This window comes from Danio aesculapii, chromosome 23 (genome assembly GCF_903798145.1).
Source record: "Danio aesculapii chromosome 23, fDanAes4.1, whole genome shotgun sequence".
Classification (NCBI taxonomy): Eukaryota; Metazoa; Chordata; class Actinopteri; order Cypriniformes; family Danionidae; genus Danio; species Danio aesculapii.
In genome coordinates this window covers 32,975,407-32,997,003 of record NC_079457.1, presented here as the reverse complement: position 1 = coordinate 32,997,003, position 21,597 = coordinate 32,975,407, and the positions used below count along the sequence as shown (strand labels likewise).

The 21,597-nt window shown below is 37.6% G+C and overlaps 1 protein-coding gene across 1 annotated transcript; it reads left to right on the top strand.

The window, feature by feature from the left end:
* The first annotated feature begins 956 nt into the window (after positions 1 to 956).
* Positions 957 to 11,946, top strand: LOC130216819 (uncharacterized). The gene is made up of 3 exons (XM_056448705.1): positions 957 to 8,248; positions 8,355 to 8,577; positions 11,737 to 11,946. The coding sequence occupies exon 1, from the start codon at positions 2,910 to 2,912 to the stop codon at positions 4,683 to 4,685; it is 1,776 nt and encodes a 591-aa protein (XP_056304680.1). The 5' UTR covers positions 957 to 2,909; the 3' UTR covers positions 4,686 to 8,248; positions 8,355 to 8,577; positions 11,737 to 11,946.
* Positions 11,947 to 21,597: the final 9,651 nt, after the last annotated feature.

Genomic DNA, 21,597 nt, shown 5'->3' with positions numbered 1-21,597 from the left:
GCGGCTGGATTGGAGACCGTGGGTGACGTCAGGGGGGAACACGGTAAACAGCTGAGCAGCGGTAGCCAAGCGGAGCCACTCTATGGGTGGAAGCGGGAGAGAGGAAGAGAGCGAGCGAGCACAGAGAGAGAGAGAGGGGGAGAGAGAGAGAGAGAGAGAGAGAGAGACAGACTAGCGAGGAAAAATAATAATAATAATCACGCCACACAGGAATGTACAGGAACGTAACAATTACAAAGTGTTCATTATATCTGGCATTACAGCCATCCCAGTTTTCCACCGAGAAAGCCAAGGTGGCTTTTGTTGTTAATCTCCTCTCTGGCAGGGCGGCGTTATGGGGACGTTACGTTAGGGCACGCGGAGCGTGGCCGATTACGACATTGAGTTCCGCACATTGGCAGCTGAATGCGGATGGAACACGGAGGCTCAATAGGACATGTTTTTACATGGTCTTTCTGATTATATTCTCGATGAGGTGTATACTTTGGACCTCCCAAGACTCTGGATTGACTCATTGATCTGGCTATCCGGGTGGACAATCGTTTGACCAGGAGGGAGCCGCGCTATATAGTTGGATGACGTCACATGGTCTCGGAGGGTTTCCGTCTCCTCCTCCCGGAACCGTGGAGGTAGTGAATTCTGATCCAGAGCTCATGCAAGTGGGTAGATCTCGCCTTTCTCTGCAAGAGAAGCTACGAAGATGATCAGAGGGTCTTTGTTTTTACTGCGTAGTGAAGGATAGCATTTTTTTATTGTTAGATTTTGCTAAACATTTACTAATAAATGCAAACGTAAAGGGTTTCTTCTTTTAAAGGGTTAACAGTGATAATGTGTGTACAAGAAAGAGGAACCCAACTTCCTGCTACTGGAGGCCTGCTGCTAAGTGTGTGTGTGAGAGACGTATAAAAAAGCCGGAAGGACAGCATAGGCAAGCAAGGCAGAGGCTGATACATTAGTACATCTCTCCTGCGCAGAAATTGTACTCTCTAACTTCCTGCATTAAAAATAAAACTTGTTAATTTTCAATTCAGATCTCCGTCAATTTTTGAACATGCAATGGACCATTTGAGTCCAACAATTGGTGACCCGACGACGTGATTGACTGGAGACTGTCAAATAGATGAACAATTATTTCTGATGCCAAATCCAGAGGCGCCTCTCTAAAAGAAAGGTAAGCAGAAACCTTTTTCTAAAATTCTGCTATTGAACATTCTAAATAAATGGCTTTTGGCATCGGTAAATACGTTGTTCATTTCTTTGATACATTTGATGCATGCAGGAGGTTACAGACTACATATAAAAAAAATAATAAAAAAAAAAAAAAAGAGAAGAATGAATTGTGATAAAGTTAGGGTGAATCATTAGGATTTACGGAGAAGTCCTGTTCCCTAAATAGGCAATTAGGGTAAATCACTAGGATTTAAAGAGAAGTCCTGTTCCCTAAATAGGCAAATAAATTGGAAATTGTTTGTCTTGACGAAGTCACTCATATTTCCAATTATCAGGGTAAATACATCGGTATTTAAAATACATCGGTATTTAAAGTCCTTTCCCTGAGAAGGCAAAACCCCTGAAGATTCCTCTTATTCTGACGAGAATTTGACATTTTCAGGTAAATTATCAGGGTAAATACATCGGTATTTAACAGGGTAAAAGTACATCGGTACTTAAAAGTACATCGGTACTTAAGAATACATCGGTATTTAGAAGTCCTTTTTCCCTGAGAGAGGCAGACCCTTGAAGATCCCTCTTATCCTGACGAGGATCTGACATCTTCAAGTAAATTTCTCAAGGATAGCAGGTTTAGTGAATTGAGAAATAGTGAGAGTGTAGGGATACGGATAAAAAGTAAATAAATAAATAAAAAAATAAAATAAATAAAAAATTCAAAAAAATGGAACGAGAATTTGATAGAGAATGTGAGGAATATGATTGTCCTCCACTAAGACAACAATGGGATAAAATGGTAGATATCTTATTGGCACAAACTGATAAAAAAGATAGGAAAAACAGATAAAAGAACTCGGAGAATGTACGCGCGAAATGATTGAACATTATAGCACTGATTGTATGTACAAAAAGAGGTCTCTGTTTCAGAAAGTGGGAATAAAAGAGAAAAGAGCACAAGAAGCTGTTTTCAGACACTGAAAAGAGGAAGTAGGGCTGTTGCACAAGCGAGCCCATGCAAAGAAAGAAAAACAGTTAGATGCGATTTTGAGAAGATGGTCTAGAGACACACTTGCAGCAGCTGTGCTAAAATCAAAGAAAAGGGAAGTGAACAGCAAAGAAGCTGAAGCTAAACTGAGTAAGAGATAGGAAGCTGAGGCGAAGACTGATCAGATAGCGACGCCCACTACCCCCACCATACAGAGACTATACTAAGATCACTCACCCCCGTAAAACCCAACTTCAAGCCAGCAGCCAAAGCAGTTAGTGGTCAATAGAGAACATGAAATTTAAACATTGGGATGGTGAAAATGGAGCAGCATACATAAATAGATGCTGTCAAGAGTGGGAAAAGGCATGCGATGAAAACCAAATGTCTAACTCTGTTACTAATAGAATTTTCAGGGCAGCAGTGTTACAAGGAGCTCCTGCTGGTGTGACCCAGGCCATGGAACAGTCTCCTGAGGTACCAGGCAGTGATGATACTAAATGGGAAAGGTATGCAGTAGATTTCATAGACAAAGCAGTGGAAAGAGCAAAGAGGGAAGTGAGTTGCTAAAGCTGCAAAAGAACTTCTGAAACTGCAGTTTGAGGAGAGGAAGTCAGCTAAAAATAAAATAAGGGCCTGAATGCCTCCCCACTTCCTGAAACAGACAACCCAATAACACTGTTTACAGATGGTAGCTGCCAAAGGGCAGATGATAGAACTCTGAAAGCAGGCTTTGCTGTGGTCAAATTACAGAATGATCAATTGGTCACCATACAATCTGGAACCCCTAATTGGCAAACAATCTGCACAAAAAGCAGAACTATTGGCCCTAATCAATGCATTGAGACACTCAAAAGGACAGTCTGTCAACATCTACTCTGATTCTGCATATGCAGTGTCCACAGCCCACGTGGAGCTGCCTGTGTGGATCAGATGTGGATTCACAACTTCTTCTGGCCGGCCTATTACTCATGAGAAAGAAGCAAGAGAGCTCTCTGAAGCCATAATGTTGTCAAACAAAGTGGCTTTCATTAAGTGCACTGGTCATTCTCAAGGAACTGACCTAATATCAAGAGGGAATGAAGCAGCAGACTTGGCGGCAAAACGTGCCTCAGACTACATAAAAGGTCAGTTTGTGGTCACATCTGAGCCAGACGTGACTTCCCTCCTACCAGAATTCTCGAGAGAATTCTTATCTAAGCAGCAAGACATGGCTGCTCCTGAAGAAAAGTCTGTGTGGAAAAACAAAGGGGCAATCAGACACGAGGATGGGCTTTGGACAGCACCTGATGGTAGAGCTTTGCTCCCAGCGTCACTAGTCCCAAGTGTGTTGAAAGAAGCCCACACACATGCACACTGTGGTGATAAGCAAATGTCGCGAGCATTGCAATCATGGTGGCATCCTTTTATGCCACACCTAATTTCTGGGTACATAAGGACATGTGACATTTGTCAGATGCACAATGTCAAACCAACTATGAAACCATCTCAGGGATCGTTCCCATTGGCAAATGGCCCTGGGAATGAAGTTATAATTGATTTCACTGACATGATTGAAAGGGTAAATGGTAAACAATACTTGCTTGTTATGATTGATGCATATACAAGATGGCCAGAGGCCTTCCTGGTGGGCATGGAAGACAGCACTGCTGTCATTAAATGTCTGATAAACCATTACATCCCACGTCATGGTTTTCCAAGCCGGGTTAGATCTGACAATGGCTCACACTTTAAAAATGAACATCTGGCTGATGTGGAAAAGGCATTGGGTTTAGTACACCATTTCGGGGCAGTCTATCACCCACAGTCACAAGGTAAGGTTGAGCGGTTGAATCTAACATTGAAAAACAAATTGGCTAAAATCTGTGCACAGACTAAATTGACATGGTTAGCTGCTCTTCCACTGGCTTTGATGTCAGTAAGGACCCCACTACAATTGCAACCAGTACAACCGTTATCACACAAAATCTATTATGACAAATTGACTGCTCTAATTGAATCTTTTGACAAAATGTTACCAACTGATTTTTGGGGACACGAATATCCAGCACCCCTACCTGACCGAACTTGGGACTGGGTGAGATTGAGAATCTACAGGCGTAAATGGAAAGAGCCTCGCTGGTCTGCTCCAATTAAAGTAATTGCACGCACATCTCACTGTGTTCGTCTTGCAGGAAAAGGTGACACTTGGTACCATCTGAGCCAGTGCTGTCCGGCGGACCCACCATCCAGATCATTGGACGACATCAGAGTGGACCTTGCTTTGCAGGTCCAAGAGAGGGAGGATACCACAGGAGGTACAGGAGGGAGTGAGGGTACCACAAAAGGAGGTGACACACAAACACGTACACACGATAACAATTTTCATCCATCACAAAGTAACCTACAAACTTTGCAGGTGGTCCACAAAACTGGGGATTTATTCACAGCCCCTAAAGGAGAAGCTGTAGCCCATTGTGTCAGTGCAGACTGTGCATTTGGAGCGGGCATAGCGAAAAATTCAGAGAAAGATATAGTGTTGACAAGGTAAAGGCCCAGAGAAAAACGAAAGGTGACTGTGCTATAACTCACGAGGCAGACAGAATAGTTCTCCACCTGATCACAAAAACGTTTGTCAGAGACCTACCCACATATGAGGACTTTGAGAGCAGTCTAATCTGCATGAGAACGTGGTGTGACAAATTACACCACCAGATTGTCAATACCCCGGCTGGAGTGTGGTTTGGACAAGTTGGAATTCTATAAGAGTTCTCCACATTATTGAAAAGACGTTTAAAGGCCAGAATATAACTATTTCAGATTATACGTTAGAATAAGTTTACTGTGCTTGTTATTTTTTATTGTAGCTTTGATATTGATTATATAGTACTTGCTGTTAACACGATAACACTGTGAAAAATAATATAAAGGGAGGACCAGAATTGAATAATAAGAAAAACCAGCATCAATAAAACATGAGGGTCAAGTTGTGGGAAAACTGGAAACTATTGGGGATAGTGGGGATATTAACACTGATAATAGTGGGGACAATTCTAGGAGTAGGAAAAAGTCACAACAGCAATGAAACCTCAACTGTAAAACCAACCAGAGTAAAAAGATCCCTAGGGGAAGAAAACAGGTGTTCCAAGTATTATGGAGGGCTGTCCATTGAATATGTAAAGGGAGAGACAACATCTTACACATTTGATCTATGTCAGGTAATTGACTGTGGGGGACACAATAGTTTGTGGCGAGGATATGACGTTTGTTTTGATCAGACTATGAATGCATGGTGTAACACGATGGGTAAAGCGGATAATAAGTGGTGTAGAGGGTGGGATCAAGTAGTGGGGTACACAGGGAAATGGACGCCAAACCCAACATGGTTAGGGAATTTTAAAAACGAGTGGAGAAAACTGAAAATACAAAGGGATTATAGTCCTACCCAGAACCCTATTACTATGTCAATAGGGGAGTGGACAGGATACCCCCTAGATAAGACCCATTATGCTGGAAAAAACAATCCGCCTAAGTTTCTCCATATACTATTAGGAGTCGAGATATCAGGAACTGACCCCCTGGGAATCATAGAAGTTGAGTTTTTAGATAAGGTCAATGTAATAGATAGAAACAAGACAACGACTATAGGACCCCAATCAGAGATCATAGTAGAGAAATTAGAGGTCGAAGGGTTGTGATAGAAATGGATTATACCAAATTAACCCCAGAGGATATACTAGAGAAAGCATATTAACCCTTTGTGGTGCACACAGATTATCAACAATGCAGGGGATATAATAGGAACTTGGGCGCGGGGCGGACTATATTATTATTGTGGAGGGAAAAGATTGTTTGTAAGATTAAAAGGGAAAACTACAGAAGGTATATGTGCAATGGTCAGGTTAGCTGCACTAGTCACAATGATTGGACATAAACACCAAATTACAGCCACGAGACGAGGGAGAAGCTTTGATCTAACAACTAATTGTTGAACCTATATAGACTAAATAGGGATCCCTTGAGGAGTCCCTGATGAATACAAACTAGTAGACCAAATTGCTGCCGGGTTCGAGAATATCCCAATAATTTCAGCCCTATTCCCGGTCACCCCAAGTAAAATGTGGATAGAATAAATTATGTGCACTATAATGTCATGAGATTGGCAAATCTGACACAAGATGCCGTAGAAGGATTATCAGAACAATTGGCTCCAACCTCATTAATGGCAATACAAAATAGAATAGCACTAGACATGCTATTAGCGGAAAAGGGGTGCCATGTTCCAAGATTTTTGCTGCACTTTTATTACCAATAATACTGCCCCAGACGGATCAGTAACGAGGGCTTTAGAAGGATTAAAAACCCTTTCCAAAACAATGGCAGAACACTCTGGTGTAAATACCCCATTTGATGATTGGCTGACCGGTGTGTTTGGAAAATATAAAACCATGTTTACATCAATTTTGATCTCTATAGCTACATTTGTGGCCATAATAGTGACCTGTGGATGCTGTTGCATCCTTTGTATCAGAACATTGTGTAACAGGGTGATAATAGCAGCAATTGAAAAGAAAGATGGAGCTCCACCCCCTTACACAATGCCTCTGCTGATATCTCCTGGAAATAATGATGAGGAGGAAGAGGAGGAGGAATATGACTTATAAATGTTGTTTTTCCCCAATAACTGTGCTTCTTTGCAGATGCTGATTCATAACAAGTTATGTGTTTTTTAGATATTGATGTTTGAGAAATTTGCTGTTTGAAAATGTGTTAAGATTTAAATTTTGATTACTGAAATGTTTGTAGTCTAGATAATTTCAGTGTGATTGACTCAGCTGACATGTTGTGATTGCCCAAACGTCAATTAGGGGATCGACTGGGTGCCTTTCCCCACAGGGGTTTTCGGCCCAGTCCAGCCTGAGCACACTGGTTTGTAGGGAATGTTATTTATTTTTTTTATTTTTTATTATTATTACGTTTTAAGTACTTTTCTTTCTAGTAGTCTGATATGATGTGTCAGGTGAACATGTGGTGGCTGCCCATAAGCCAACTAGGGGGCCGCTTGGGTGTCTTTCCTCACAGAGGTTTTCGACCCAAGCTCATCTGGACATATTGGACCAAGAATTCTGAGATTTTTTAAGTGTTTATTAAAGTGGTGTGGCCTCTTTTCAGAGGCCAAGAGAGGGATTGAAGGATAGCATTTTTTTATTGTTAGATTTTGCTAAACATTTACTAATAAATGCAAACATAAAGGGTTTCTTCTTTTAAAGGGTTAACAGTGATAATGTGTGTACAAGAAAGAGGAACCCAACTTCCTGCTACTGGAGGCCTGCTGCTAAGTGTGTGTGTGAGAGACGTATAAAAAAGCCGTAAGGACAGCATAAAGGCAGAGGCTGATACATTAGTACATCTCTCCTGCGCAGAAATTGTACTCTCTAACTTCCTGCATTAAAAATAAAACTTGTTAATTTTCAATTCAGATCTCCATCAATTTTTGAACATGCAATGGACCATTTGAGTCCAACAGTAGGGGGGGTTATTTGTGGCTTCTTGCCCTTTAAAAGCCTCCACCCGTCAGTAGGTTAGAGGTCACTAATGAATGGGATTAACTTAAAGGAATCCTCTGTTGCTGTCACATCACTTCCTGTCACACTGTCTTGGGCTGATATCACTCTGAACTGCCAGGCTCTCGTGGATTCGGGAGCAGAGGGGAATTTTATTGACACAAGTTTTGCTTTTGGTTTGAGACTTCCCGTGATTCCCCTGACTTAGTCTATTTCTGTGCATGCTCTTTGTGGGCTTTCCCTTCCCCACTATCACTCACTCCACAGGTCCCATCAGATTGACTACATTAGGCAATCACTCTGAACTTATAACTTTTTTTTTTTTTAACAGACACCGCTAATATGCCAGGGGTCCTTGGACATCCATGGCGGGTTCTTCATAAACCTCATATTAATTGGGGCCAGAATTCTGTTTTGTCTTGGAGTGATCAGTGTCATGTATCTTGTCTCTCGTCTGCTTGTTCGGCTGTGTCTTGTTCTGTGTTTCAGGAGGAGCGTGTGGATCTGTCAAACGTGCCTAGTGAGTTCCTCGACCTGAAGAGAGTGTTTAGTAAGTCTCAAACTGCTTTTCTTCCTCCTCATCGTCCCTATGACTGTGCTATAGACTTATTGCAGGTACGTCTCCGCCTAAAGGCAAATTATACTCGTTTTTTTAGTTCCAGAGAGGGAGGCCATGGAGAAATATATTTCTGATTCTCTAGTGGCTAAGATCATCCACCCCTCTTCATCACTAAGGTCACTCAGTCTAAGGTTCGCACTGCCTTGGATGGGGTAACGCTCCCGGCCGGATGCCCACCGAATCGATTGTTTGTGCCATAGCAGATGCGGTCTGATGTCATTCCATGGGAACACTCTTCTAAAGTGGCTTGTCATCCGGGGGTGAGTCGTACTTTATTTCTGGTTAAACAGCGATTCTGGTGGCCAGCTATGGGTCGTGATATATGGGAGTTTGTTTTGGCTTGTTCTGTTTGTGCGGTTTCTAAGACTTCCAATCGCCCTCCCGCTGGGCTCCTTCAGCCGCTGTCAGTACCATCGAGACCCTGGTCGCACATATCCCTAGATTTTGTCACAGGACTCCCGCCATCCTGTGGCAAAATGGCCGTTTTGACCGTTGTGGACCGGTTTTCGAAGGCTACTTATTTTATTCCTCTGCCCAAATTACTCTCAGCCAGAGAGACAGCGGTTGCTGTCATTGATCACGTCTTTCGCTTACATGCCCTCCCATCGGACGTGGTTTCTAACAGAGGGCCTCAGTTTATCTCTAAATTTTGGAGAGAATTCTGTTGTTTATTGGGGGTCACTGCTAGTCTTTCTTCTGGTTTTCATCCTCAGAATAACGGTCAAACCGAGAGAGCCAATCAGGACCTTAAACGTATGTTACGATGTCTGGTATCTGCTGCTAGCTGCTGTTCATAGTGTATATAAACAAGATGCAGAAACCTGTGTGGAAACCCGCTAAGTGGTGCACTGAGTGTATGCTTTACTAAACAGATAGGTCTTTAATCTAGTTTTGAATTGGGAGAGTGTGTCTGAGCCTTGGACGTTATCAGGAAGGCTATTCCAGAGTTTAGGGACTATAAATGAGAAGGCTCGACCTCCTTTACTCGACTTGCTATTCTAGGTACTACCAGAAGCCCTGAGTTTTGAGATCTTAAAGAGCGAGTTGGATTGTAGCGAGACAGAAGGTTGGTTAGATAAACAGGAGCTAGATTATTAAAGCTTTGTAGGTAAGAAGCAATATTTTAAATTAAATACGAAACTTAACAGGCAGCCAGTGTAAGGAGGATAAAATTGGGGTGATGTGATCAAATTTTCTATACCTGCTAAGAACTCTGGCAGCTGCATTTTGTACTAATTAAAGTTTGTTAATAGAGGATGCTGGGCAGCCAGCAAACAGTGCATTATAGTAGTCCAGCCTTGAAGTCATAAAAGCATGGACTAGCTTTTCTGCATCTGAGATGGATAGCATACTTCGTAACTTAGCAATATTTCTCAGATGAAAGAAAGCAGTTTTGTGACATGGGATATCTGATTTTTAATAGTTAAATTGCTGTCTAATATGACACCCAGATCTTTTATAGTAGAGCTAATGCTAACTTTGTATCCCTCATGTTTTGAATTGTAGGTCGAGTTGTGAGATATGCTGTGTACAGGAATTAGGCCCAATAAGTAATAATTCTGTTTTGTCTGAGTTTAAGAGAAGATAATTGTTGCTCATCCAGTCTTTAACATCTTTAATACACTCAGTTAGCTTAGACAGTTTAGACATCTCATCAGGTTTAGTTGAAATATATAATTGAGTATCATCTGCATAGCAGTGAAAGCTGATCCCATGTCTTCTACAAATGTCTCCCAGGGGTAGCATGTTGATTGTAAACAGCAAAGGGCCTAAAACTGATCCTTGAGGCACCCCGTACTTTACTGGGCTGACTTGTGAAGGCTGTCCATTAATATTCACAAACTGGTAACGGTCAGCTAAGTATGACTTAAACCATTGCAGGATACCGTGGTCAATGGTGTCAAATGCCGCACTAAGATCGAGTAAAACTAATAGCGATATTCACCCTTGGTCAGCAGCTAAGAGTAAATCATTGGTTATTTTTACTAATGCAGTTTCTGTACTGTGCTGAGCCCTGAAACCTGACTGAAACACTTCAAAAACATTGTTCGTCTGCAGAAAGGAGCATAATTGAGCAAAAACAACTTTTAATTAATTCATTCATTTTTCGGTCGCCACAACGAAATGAACCGGCAACTATTGTGGCATATGTTTTACACAGCAGATGCCATTCCAGCCAGAACCCAGAACCACGCTGGGAAACAGCCATACACACACACACACACACACACACACACAAACACCCTATGGCAATTTAGTTCATCCAATTCACTTACATTACACATGTCTTTGGACTGTGAGGAAAACCGAGCACCTGGAGGAAACTCATGTAAACACAGGGAACCCACACAGTGTACACCCGCATCCCACCATTATAGAACTACCTCTTTAATATATTGAATGTAATGTTGGCGATCCCCAATAAAGAAGAGAATAAGCTGAAGGGCTGAGCGAGTGTCCCACAAAAAAAAAAAATAAAGTTATGTGACATATTATAATTTTCCTGTTCATCTTTATAAAGTGGCTTTGGCATAATTTACAATGTATAAAGTTCTATGAAAATAAGGGCAGTTTGACTTAATTATTATTGAGCTGTTTAACACTGTTTTTTGAACTTAACACAATGAACCCTTCAATTCAAATAATCAATTAAATTAAAAAAACAGAAAAACAAAAAATTTTTTAAAAATAATTATCCCCAGACGGGAAGCCATTAGGTTGTGGATAAATCAGTAAATGTACCACATACAGTAAGTGAATGAGAACTCCCTATTCGCCCTGAAGGATTTGTGGGATGACGAGGCATTTGTGGAATGTGTCTAATTGCTGTCACTTTGACTTGGCTTGTTTGTATGGAAGCAGTTAAATAGGGCAAAAAACTTCTATAAGACACAGAGTTTAACATTTAATAACTAGCAATATGTACCATGATTCACAATTCATGATATAAAATAATTTTAAAGAATGAAAAATAAATAATTTGCATTGTCAGTAAAATGCTGCCTACTAGAAAAAACACAATTGTTATACTGTACAGTCTCCATAGCAACCACAAGAACACAAAGAAGCTTAATTTCCACCATGATCCTTTGTGGTTACCTTCAAAATCTTGGTGAAGAAACGTCATACGGAGCAAAATAGTGATGGTCTTTTTTCCTTGTTTTGGAAAATTCTTTCCATTCATTCTATCCGTAGGGATTTTAAAAAATATGTCTGTAAACACACCCTAATTAAATCATCCAGCTCTGAGATGCATCTCACCATTGCAAACTTTGATTTGAAGCATGTAAGTATTTACAATTTGAAGTATTCCAATATACATCCCACATCATGTTAGGTTTGTAATAAAAGCTTTATAAATTTTTCAATAGATAAAATAAATACAATTCTCATTGTATTTGTTGCATTGTTTTTTTTAGCTTAATTCTTCTATGCGGCAGTGTGGAATATGAAGAGCTTGATGGGTGTGTGGAGGAGAGTGTTTGTTCTCTGCTGACGGCCTTGGCGGGACAATGGCGAGCTTCTGAAGTGCAGAGTGGTGGGATGATGAAGATGAGGAGTCAATGAGTGAAGAGGAGGCAGCGATATGTCAGCTCTTGACCCAGCCATGAGTGTAGGAGGCCTGACTTGATTACATAGTACAGCTCAGAACTGAAACATTGAATAAATGTCTCTGCTGTAAATGTGTATGTTTCCTGTTTAAACACACTTTAAATTTATGACTTATTAAACATACTATAGGTAAAATCCTAAAATTATTATTACAAATTTTGAAAATTAACATTACTCAAGGGTGTCAACATTAACGGTCTACAGTGCTATTTACCAAAGCTCCGAACAAGTTCAAAGGATCAGTATTGCTATCAAATAGCATTTGTTTTTTTTTTTTCTTGTCAACCATACTGCCAGTTTTGCCTCACCAAAAAGGAAATTTGTCAAAACATTTTTTTTTCTTATTTAAGACTATATTATATTTTGGTCCAAAGATAAAAATATTACTTGTAAAAATGAACCTAAGATTTTGACTCAAGTCTCTTAACATACTAAACAATCTGAAAAGCCTTGAACAATAAATAGTTGAAACATTGTTTCTGGAAGGCCACAAAATAAACATTCATCTCCTTGCAAAGGATTCTTCTTTTTTCAATTGGTGCCTTATATAATGACCTCCAACATCCTTTTGGAGAGGTACCCATTTCAACAAAATTAGACCATTTGGTTTCTGGAATTTCTTTCAAAGATCTCAAATTTAAAAATTTAACACAAAGACAATATAATGACTTCTTAGATATATTATCAAAGAAACCAAGTTTCAGTGTTTTAACTGAAAGTAATCTTGCATCACCCCTCTGCCAATCTTTTTAATTTACTTTCACACTGATACTGGGAAATATAGTCTTACTTATACTTCTGTTTGCAATGGTACTACAGGAAACAGCTTTTGAACCTCAGATAACAATCCTCAGAGTGTACACTGATCTTCACAGCAAGTTTTTCTGCAGAAATCCACCTATCCATTATTCTTAAATGGCAGATTTAGCCTATTCCCACTTAGATCAAACGTGTGCAAATACCCTTAGATTTCAAAATATCACTAAACAAAGAGGGATTATTGACTAATGGTTCCTCAAGTAACCATTCTTGTGTTACATCAGTCAGCTCTCTTATAACTGTAATAATTTGCCATGCATTTAATACTGATGTATAAAAAGAAGAAAGTCCATTAAAATCAATATCCTTCAAATTCATTAAAAAAGGCGTCTGTTCAGATTCATCCATCCCACTCTTTTTAATAGAGCACAAGCAATAGCAGTCCAGTTGAGCCTGTTGATAAAGAAGTTTTTGTGCAGTCTGCAGGCAGCTACTCTGGACTTGTCCATAAGGCCCTGACCACCCTCATTTAACTGCAGATATAATTTTGCCTCTCTTAACGAATGGTTTCCATTACAGAAAAAATCTACAAACACTTATTGAATTTCTCTAATAAAATGATCTGGTGGATTTAATACAATTAGTTTATGCCACAGTACAGAGGCGACAAGATTATTTATAACCAGCACTCTTGCGCATCAATGGATTTGCTCTTCAGTGTTTAAACTTTCAACTGTGAAAATTAAACCACGCTGAACTGAACTAAACTGGACTTAAACTCTGAAAACTGGGCTGACAATTTCAATCTACTATAATCTAATGTTAAGCTGTTTTGACACAATCTACATTGTAAAAGTGCTATAAAAATAAAGATGAATTGAACTGAATTCTCCTATAAGAAATTTGAGGTAAAATCCTATTCCATTTTGATAATCTTTTACACACTTTTTCTTTAACATTTTTCCATTTATTGCTTTGATATAATTCAGACCAACCCCCTCCCCAAAAAAAGAATAAAGAAAAAAAAAATTAAATTCACCTTTATTTGTATAGCGCTTTTACAATGTAGATTGTGTCAAAGCAGCTTCACATAATAGATCATAGTAAATTTAAATGGTGTAGTTCAGTTTTTAAAGTTTAAGTTCAGTTCAGTTAAAAAAAAAAAAAAAAACTTCACCAATTGGCGAAAGTGAAGAAAAAAAAACCTTGAGAACCAGGCTCAGATGGGTACGACCATTTCTCCACTGGCCAAACGTCTTGTGCACAGCTGCAATCTAAGCACTGGAAGCTGAGCCTCAGCGAAGACTCGTCTGTCCCTGGAAAATCACAGGAATCAGTCTCATGCCCTCCCCTCCTCGATGACCACCACAGCAGCTGCTCAGGATACGACCTTGTCCAGGATATGTAAACTTTGGGATCATCTTGTCGCTGGTCTTGGATCGAATCAGTGGCGCTGCATGGTCTGAGGGCCCCGGGATGAGTATCCCCAGGTGGAAATGGAGAATAAAGAGAACAATTTGCGTAGCTGCTGTTCATAGTGTATACAAATAGGATGCAGAAACCTGTGTGGAGCACATTCATGTATCATACACTGCAAAAATTAAAGGTTCCTGGAGGCACTTTTTGGGGGTTTTTACATTGCCACACCGGCGGAACCCTCTAAAGAACCTCTAGGCACCATTTCAAAAAAGGGCAGTTCTTTGAGAAACTTCAAGGGTTCCTGGAGGAACCCTCTTATTAACACTGTAAAAATGAAGGGTTCATGGAGGCACTTTTTGGGGTTCTTCACATTGCCACGCCGGCGGAACCCTCTAAAGAACCTCTAGGCACCATTTCAAAAGGAGCAGTTCTCTGAGGAACCATCTTATTAAGAATGACCAGGAACCACCTTAAGTGCTTTGAAGCACCATTTTATTTTTTAATACTTGTTTTTCCTATCTCTCTTAATTTATGGTTTGTGCAAACATGTTTAATTACAAATTCAATAGACATCTATCTATCTATCTATCTATCTATCTATCTATCTATCTATCTATCTATCTATCTATCTATCTATCTATACATGTCTATAGATTTTTTAAAAATACAATCACATTTTTCATAAATAATTACTTTCATTAATCAATATACATCACAATTACATTCACATAATATGATTAATAATGTAATATACATTTTAATGCAAATAATCAAATTTAAATAATATCTAGCAATAACAGCCAGCAACATCTTTAGCTGTCCACTGCTTCACATTGGAGGTGTCCCTATAAAAGTAAATTAAAAAGTAGTTAACCTGAGAAGTTATGAAAACAAAGGAAATTCACAATATTCCCAGAGCCATTTTTTTTAACTTATCAAGACATATTCACAAAAGATATGCAGAATATTTCTGAATAACAAAAGGAAACATCAATAAAATTAGGAATTTTCTCAATTTATATAAAAGGATTTTTTTTTCACCGCTTGCAGAGTGCCCATATACATCAATAAAGGCAAAATCCATAGAATGTAAACCTCTCAAATATCTGAGCACAAGCAGAAATAAGACAACACAAAAGCTGTCTGAAACCACTCCCTCCTTAGTGCACCCCACATATTTTCCCACTCATTCACACAGATAATGCACTATAATTTTGAGTGTACTGCATATGCGATATTGTTATTTTATTCAGGTTGTAGTTATTAGCTTTTTTTTAAATTAACCATTAGTTGATTAAAAACACATTAAATAAAGAGAAAATTATATGAGTTAAAAATTTAAATCAATTATGCATGAAGGTCAAATATTGTTTTTGGACTAAATTTAAGTGGCCTTTGAAATACAGAAATTAATATTACAGGGTTCAACAATAAGTTTTTACAATAATACAATATAAAAACATGTATATACAGTACTTAATAAGTGCATTGTACCATATTATTAATTGAACTTTTTAACAAGTACTGTGGTTAAGGTGCCTTAATATAAAGTTGGTCTTGTTTATTAAAATATATAAATGAAAGTAAAGCAGTCTGTCAAGTTTACATTATTTTGCGGATTGTTTTCTACTTTAATGAAAATATATATCACAAACTCGATTAATGTAACCATTTAGAAGAAAATGCCATGTTTTACTGTAGTTTTTAGAGCTAGGGTGCAGCTATTTTGGAATATTGTTGTGTCTGACGTCACGGAGTTGGTTCCGTTCCCTCAACTGAACTGATATCGTGGAAATAATGGACTGAACATGAAGACTGAAAAGCCTAATTTAACACAATGCGTGAAGTTGTGGACATGCATCGCAGAGCTGGTACAAATACAAGGAACAGACTTGTGTCTAAAATCTAAACTTTTTTTATATGTTTACTATTTTTCTTTTTTTTTTAAATACTGTTCATTTGATGTGCTTTGGTCTACTCTCTCACATTGGTGCAGCGGTGCCAGGCGCAGTGATTTACATTCAGACTAATGCAATGATTACAAAAATCTTTCAACATTGAATATGAAGCACGAAAAAACCTGTGAAGTGATAAACGGCACCGATCTTAGTTTGGTTTGAACATGAACAGAAGTGAGGGGCTATATAGTGAAAAGTGAAAGTACCCGCCTCCATTACGTCAGGTACCAGATCTTGTTAAAGACATTGAGGGCAGTCAGGCATCGTAATACAGAGAGTGGACCAAAGCACATCAAACAATCGATAATAAAAGAAAATTTAAAAATGTATAAATGTATTTTTATGTTTCGGACATACAGTTCAAGTCAGAATTATTAGCCCCACTGAATTATTAGCACCCTTGTTTATTTTTTCCCCTAATTTCCAATTTTTTTAACACATTTCTAAACATAATAGTTTTAATAACTCATTTCTAATAACTGTTTTATTTTATCTTTGCCATGATGAGAGTAAACAATATTTTACTAGATATTTTTCATAACACTAGTATTCAGCTTAAAGTGACATTTAAAGGATTAACCAGGTTAATTAAATTAACTAGGCAGGTTAGGGTAATTAGGCAAGTTATTGTATAATGATGGTTTGTTCTGTAGACAATCAAAAAAATATAACTTAAAGGGCTAATAAATTTGACCTTAAAATGGCTTTAAAAAAAACATTAAAAACAGCTTTTATTCTAGCTGAAATAAAACAGATAAGACTTTCTCCAGAAGAAAAAATATTATTAGACATACTGTGAAAATTTCCTTCCTATGCTAAACATCATTTGGGAAATATTTTAAAAAAATAATAAAATTCAAAGTGGGGCTAATAATTCTGACTTTAACTGTAAATGTAATGCTTGTATTTGCACTAGCTCTGTGATGCACATCCAAAACTTCACGCATTGTGTTAAATTAGGCTTTCCAGTCTCCGTGTTCAGTCCATTACTTCCACTGTATCAGTTCAGCTGAGGGAACGGAACCAACCTCGTGATGTCAGACAGTGATATTCCAAAATAGCTGCACCCTAGCTCTAAAAAGATAAACTATTGTAAAACATGCTCTTTTCTTCAATAATGGTTACATTAATCGAGTTTGTTTATTATATTTTCACTAAACTGGAAATCAATTTACAAATGAATGTAAACTTGACTGAGTGCTTCACTTCCACTTTAAAGGGCCAGTTCACCCAAAAAAGTTAATTATGTCATCATTTACTCAACCTTCACTTGTTCCAATCCTGTTTAAGTTTCTTTCATCTGTTGAACTGAAAACAGAAAACCTATAACCACAATCCATACTTTATTATACTGGTTATAATTTATTTTTAACGGTTAAAAATGTTCAGCTTTAATCAAAATATAATGTTTTGCGCTCAACTAAAGAAAGAAAATCAAACAGGTTTGGAACATATTAGAGGTGGGTAAATGATGACAAAATTTTGATTTACTTTAAACCATGTTTATTTGTGAGGTGGTATTAACTAACTCACTACTCTGTAAAAAAGCTATAATTTGGTGGACACTTTATAAATATTATTTTAATTGAACAACTATTAATTTTAAATGTATTACCCAAGCATTATGTTGCTTTATTTAATAATAAATATAATTTAATTAAATTCAAGTTCAACGCGGCTTCGTTTTAAACTAACATACTGTAGTCATTTTGTTTAAGCCAGGTTTCAGTAAAACATTAAGATTAGGATTATTAGTGCATTTAGATTGTTGTCTGTTCATTTACAATACGTGCTTTAGGTGGAAGTGGCCTGATGTTTAGAAGACCGAACTTAAAAAAAAAAAAAGTATTTTCACTTATTTTCCATTTTTATGGTTTGATTTTTATTAGATTTTTTTTTAGAACACATAGTAAATTAAATTCTTGATCTAATAATACGAGGAACAGACAGTTTCTATGGAGTTAGCCAGATATGCATTACTGTGATTAAAGTGGGACGAGCAAAAGTCTACATGGCTAAAATGTTGATTTTCACTAACTAGTCAAAGCATCCTGAAGATGTTGTCCAACAGGAATTCAGCTCCAGTACTGCTGTGGTACAGCCCATCAGCATGGGCAAGCCTAGGACGATCCTAGAAAAGATTCCAATTGTTAATAAAGAGCAGATTTTGTTCTTCACACCATGTTAATAGCCATTCATTCAGAGCAAAAAGTCTGCTGAACCTTTCATGTCCACAGCAGTAAGTAGAAAGCTGTCCAGAAATGATGATCTGCATTGCAAGTGAAGTGTATCAGACCGTTTCAACCTGGCCCTCTGCTACCTGGATTTAATACAGCAAACTTTAAATTTCTAGTCTATATCTGTCACAATGATTTACACCTAATTTGGATACATCAGAAACAAGCAAATGAGAAAATAAGTGAGTGATTTTTGACACTTAAAAGGTTAAAAGTTTAATGTCATTAGTTCAGCGTTACCCAGCTGGATAATGGTTATCAAATAATATTGTTTGTTAAACTAAGTATTTTTACATTTATTTCCAATTCAGTTACTTAAAAAATACTTACATTTGAGGTGACTCAAACGGCTGTTTGAGAGAATACTGAACAATTTCAGGGTTTTTGTGGATGTTCTGAGAAGGAAAAAAAGTAGGCTTGTACATTGTATGTGTGAATGAATAAAAAATGTATTGAAGTACATAACTTAGACACAATTTGTCACACAGGTAACTGTTTAGGAAACGAAAATAATAACAAATGCGTAATATTACTCACAAACAACATAAGGAAAGAATATTAGATAGCATCGCGGCTAGAAAATAATATAAGCAACCCTGCTCAAGACACTTGCTACACACTGTATATGTAAGGGAAGACAATAAATAAATAAATATATTTGTGGAAAAAAGCCGTCTAATAAGTATGAATGCATAACGTTATCTGTTTAATTTGAAATTAACGGTCGCTTGCAATGGCTTTCATGGAAGCTTCCTGTTCAATGACAATAAAATATTTCGAAATAAATCAATATTTTACATCAAATTATTTATATTTGTGTGAGGTAGACGTTATTTGAGTGATTATGTATATCCAGCTGATTGTTATTATCGCAAAATAATAATGTTTACCCAATCTTATACAACAGCAATCGCTTCGCGAGACGTTCCTAAAACAGGTTACACAACATAATGATGCGTGTAAATGTAGATATTTGTGTGCAAATCGTATCTAATTTGTATGTTTATTTTGCCAACTTACTCACCTTCCGTGTGTTAGAGATGACAGCAGTCACGAAATGGAGCAAAGGAGCCGTTACAAATCGCTATTTGAAAACGCTCCTGCAACCTGCACGTGCAGGATGACTGGTGAGATCCAAGTGCGCGCGTCCGAGTCATGTTTATATTATTTTGTTAGTTCCGGTTAATTTTTATTTATTTTTTTGGAAACACAATTAATTCCATTCCATTAATCCAAGAAACAGATGAAAAAAAAACATTTAATTCAGAAAAAAAAAATGTACAAAATACTGCATTCATTAGCAAGTTATCTTTGTTGGTTTATCAAAACAAACTGGAGGAATACTTTTTATTAATAAACCAGAGCCCATAGCATATATACTTAAGTTTAGTAATATCTTAAATATTTTTCATGAGTGGATTTTTGAAGAACTGTGTTATATAGTAATATTTTTATAAAAATAACAATAATAATAATAATAGCTTAGTATTTATTATTATTATTGTTAATATTATTATTGCAGCAGTTGTTGTTATTATTATTGTTTTAAATGTCAAAACTCAAGGGTCTAATGGGGTTAAGTGACAGAAAATTGAGTTAGTCCCCTATAATAATTATCATTCTCATAATTGTACAAGCCTGTGCATGTTTTAGTCTCTTTTTTCCGCTCTGTTGTGGCTCATTTGTATTTTATCCTCCAAAATTACTTTTACATTTTTTTTTTTTCCATCTCATTTTCTGGTCTCCACAATTGTCTATTTAATTATGACAAAAAAAATAAATCTCTTGGTTCCTTTAAGTGCTATAGCTTTTAGAGGAGAGATCCACCAGGAACCATTATATAAGTTCATAGATCTTTCAGTAACTCTTTTTTGAAAATTGAGTTCCTCCAATAACTTTCAAAGTGCTTCGAGGTCTTAGTGTAAGGAAACAGTGACTCCAGAACCTCAGTATTGACAAAAAGTGCTTGTAGGATTCCAGTTACTGCAAAAGGGTCTTGCAAGCACTGCAAAGACTGTCAGTGGTTCCTCAGGGAACCCCTTTTTGAGAGAAAGAGCTTTAAGGCACTTAAAATACATTTTAAAGTTCCTTGAGCACTCAACAGAGTACTTGAAGCGCATTTACTTTTTACAGTGTACTGCTAAGTGATGCACTGAGTGTATGCTTTACTAAACAGATAGGTCTTCAATCTTGTTTTGAACTGCGAGAGTGTGTCTGAGCCTCGGATGTTATCAGGAAGGCTATTCCAGAGTTTAGGAGCCATAAATGAGAAGGCTTGACCTCCTTTACTCGACTTTGCTATTCTAGGTATTACCAGAAGCCCTGAGTTTTGAGATCTTGAAGAGCAGGTTGGATTGTAGCGAGACAGAAGGTTGGTTAGATAAACAGGAGCTAAATTATTTAAAGCTTTATAGGTAAGAAGCAATATTTTAAATTCAATAAGAAACTTAACAGGCAGCGAGTGTAGGGAGGATAAAATTGGGGTGATATGATCATATTTTCTAGACCTTGTAAGTACTCTGGTAGCTGCATTTTGTACTAGCTGAAGTTTATAGAGGATGCTGGGCAGCCAGCAAACAGAGCATTACAGTATTCTAGCCTTGAAGTCATAAAAGCATGGACTAGCTTTTCTGCATCTGAGATGGATAGCATACTTCGTAACTTAGTGATATTTCACAGATGAAAGAAGGCAGTTTTTGTGACATGGGATATATGATTTTCAAAAGTTAAAATGCTGTCTAATATGACATCCAGATCTTTTATAGTAGCGTTAACGGTAGCTTTTTATCCCTCCAATTGTAGGTCGAGTTGTGGGAACTGTTGTGTACAGGATTTAGGCCCAATAAGTAATAATTCTGTTTTGTCTGAGTTTAAGAGAAGAAAATTGTTGGTCATCCAGTCTTTCACATCTTTAATACACTCAGTTAGCTTAGACAGTTCAGACATCTCATCAGGTTTAGTTGAAATATATAATTGAGTATACTGCATAGCAGTGAAAGCTGATCCCAAGTCTTCTAATAATGTCTCCCAGGGGTAGCGTGTATATTGTAAACAGCAAAGAGCCTAAAACTGATCCTTGAGGTCTGAATGATGCCTAAATACTTAAAACCATGTTTGACAGGTAACATCTTTGTACTTTTTTTCATTGCATCAAAAAGCCTCAGTTTTAATCTAATTTAACCTACCTGAATAAACAGATACTGCTTTTAACAACATCAACATCTCTTTGAGTTTTTTTTACTAAAATAGTGATGTCATCTGCATGAGCTGTTACCTTAAATGTATTGCATATACC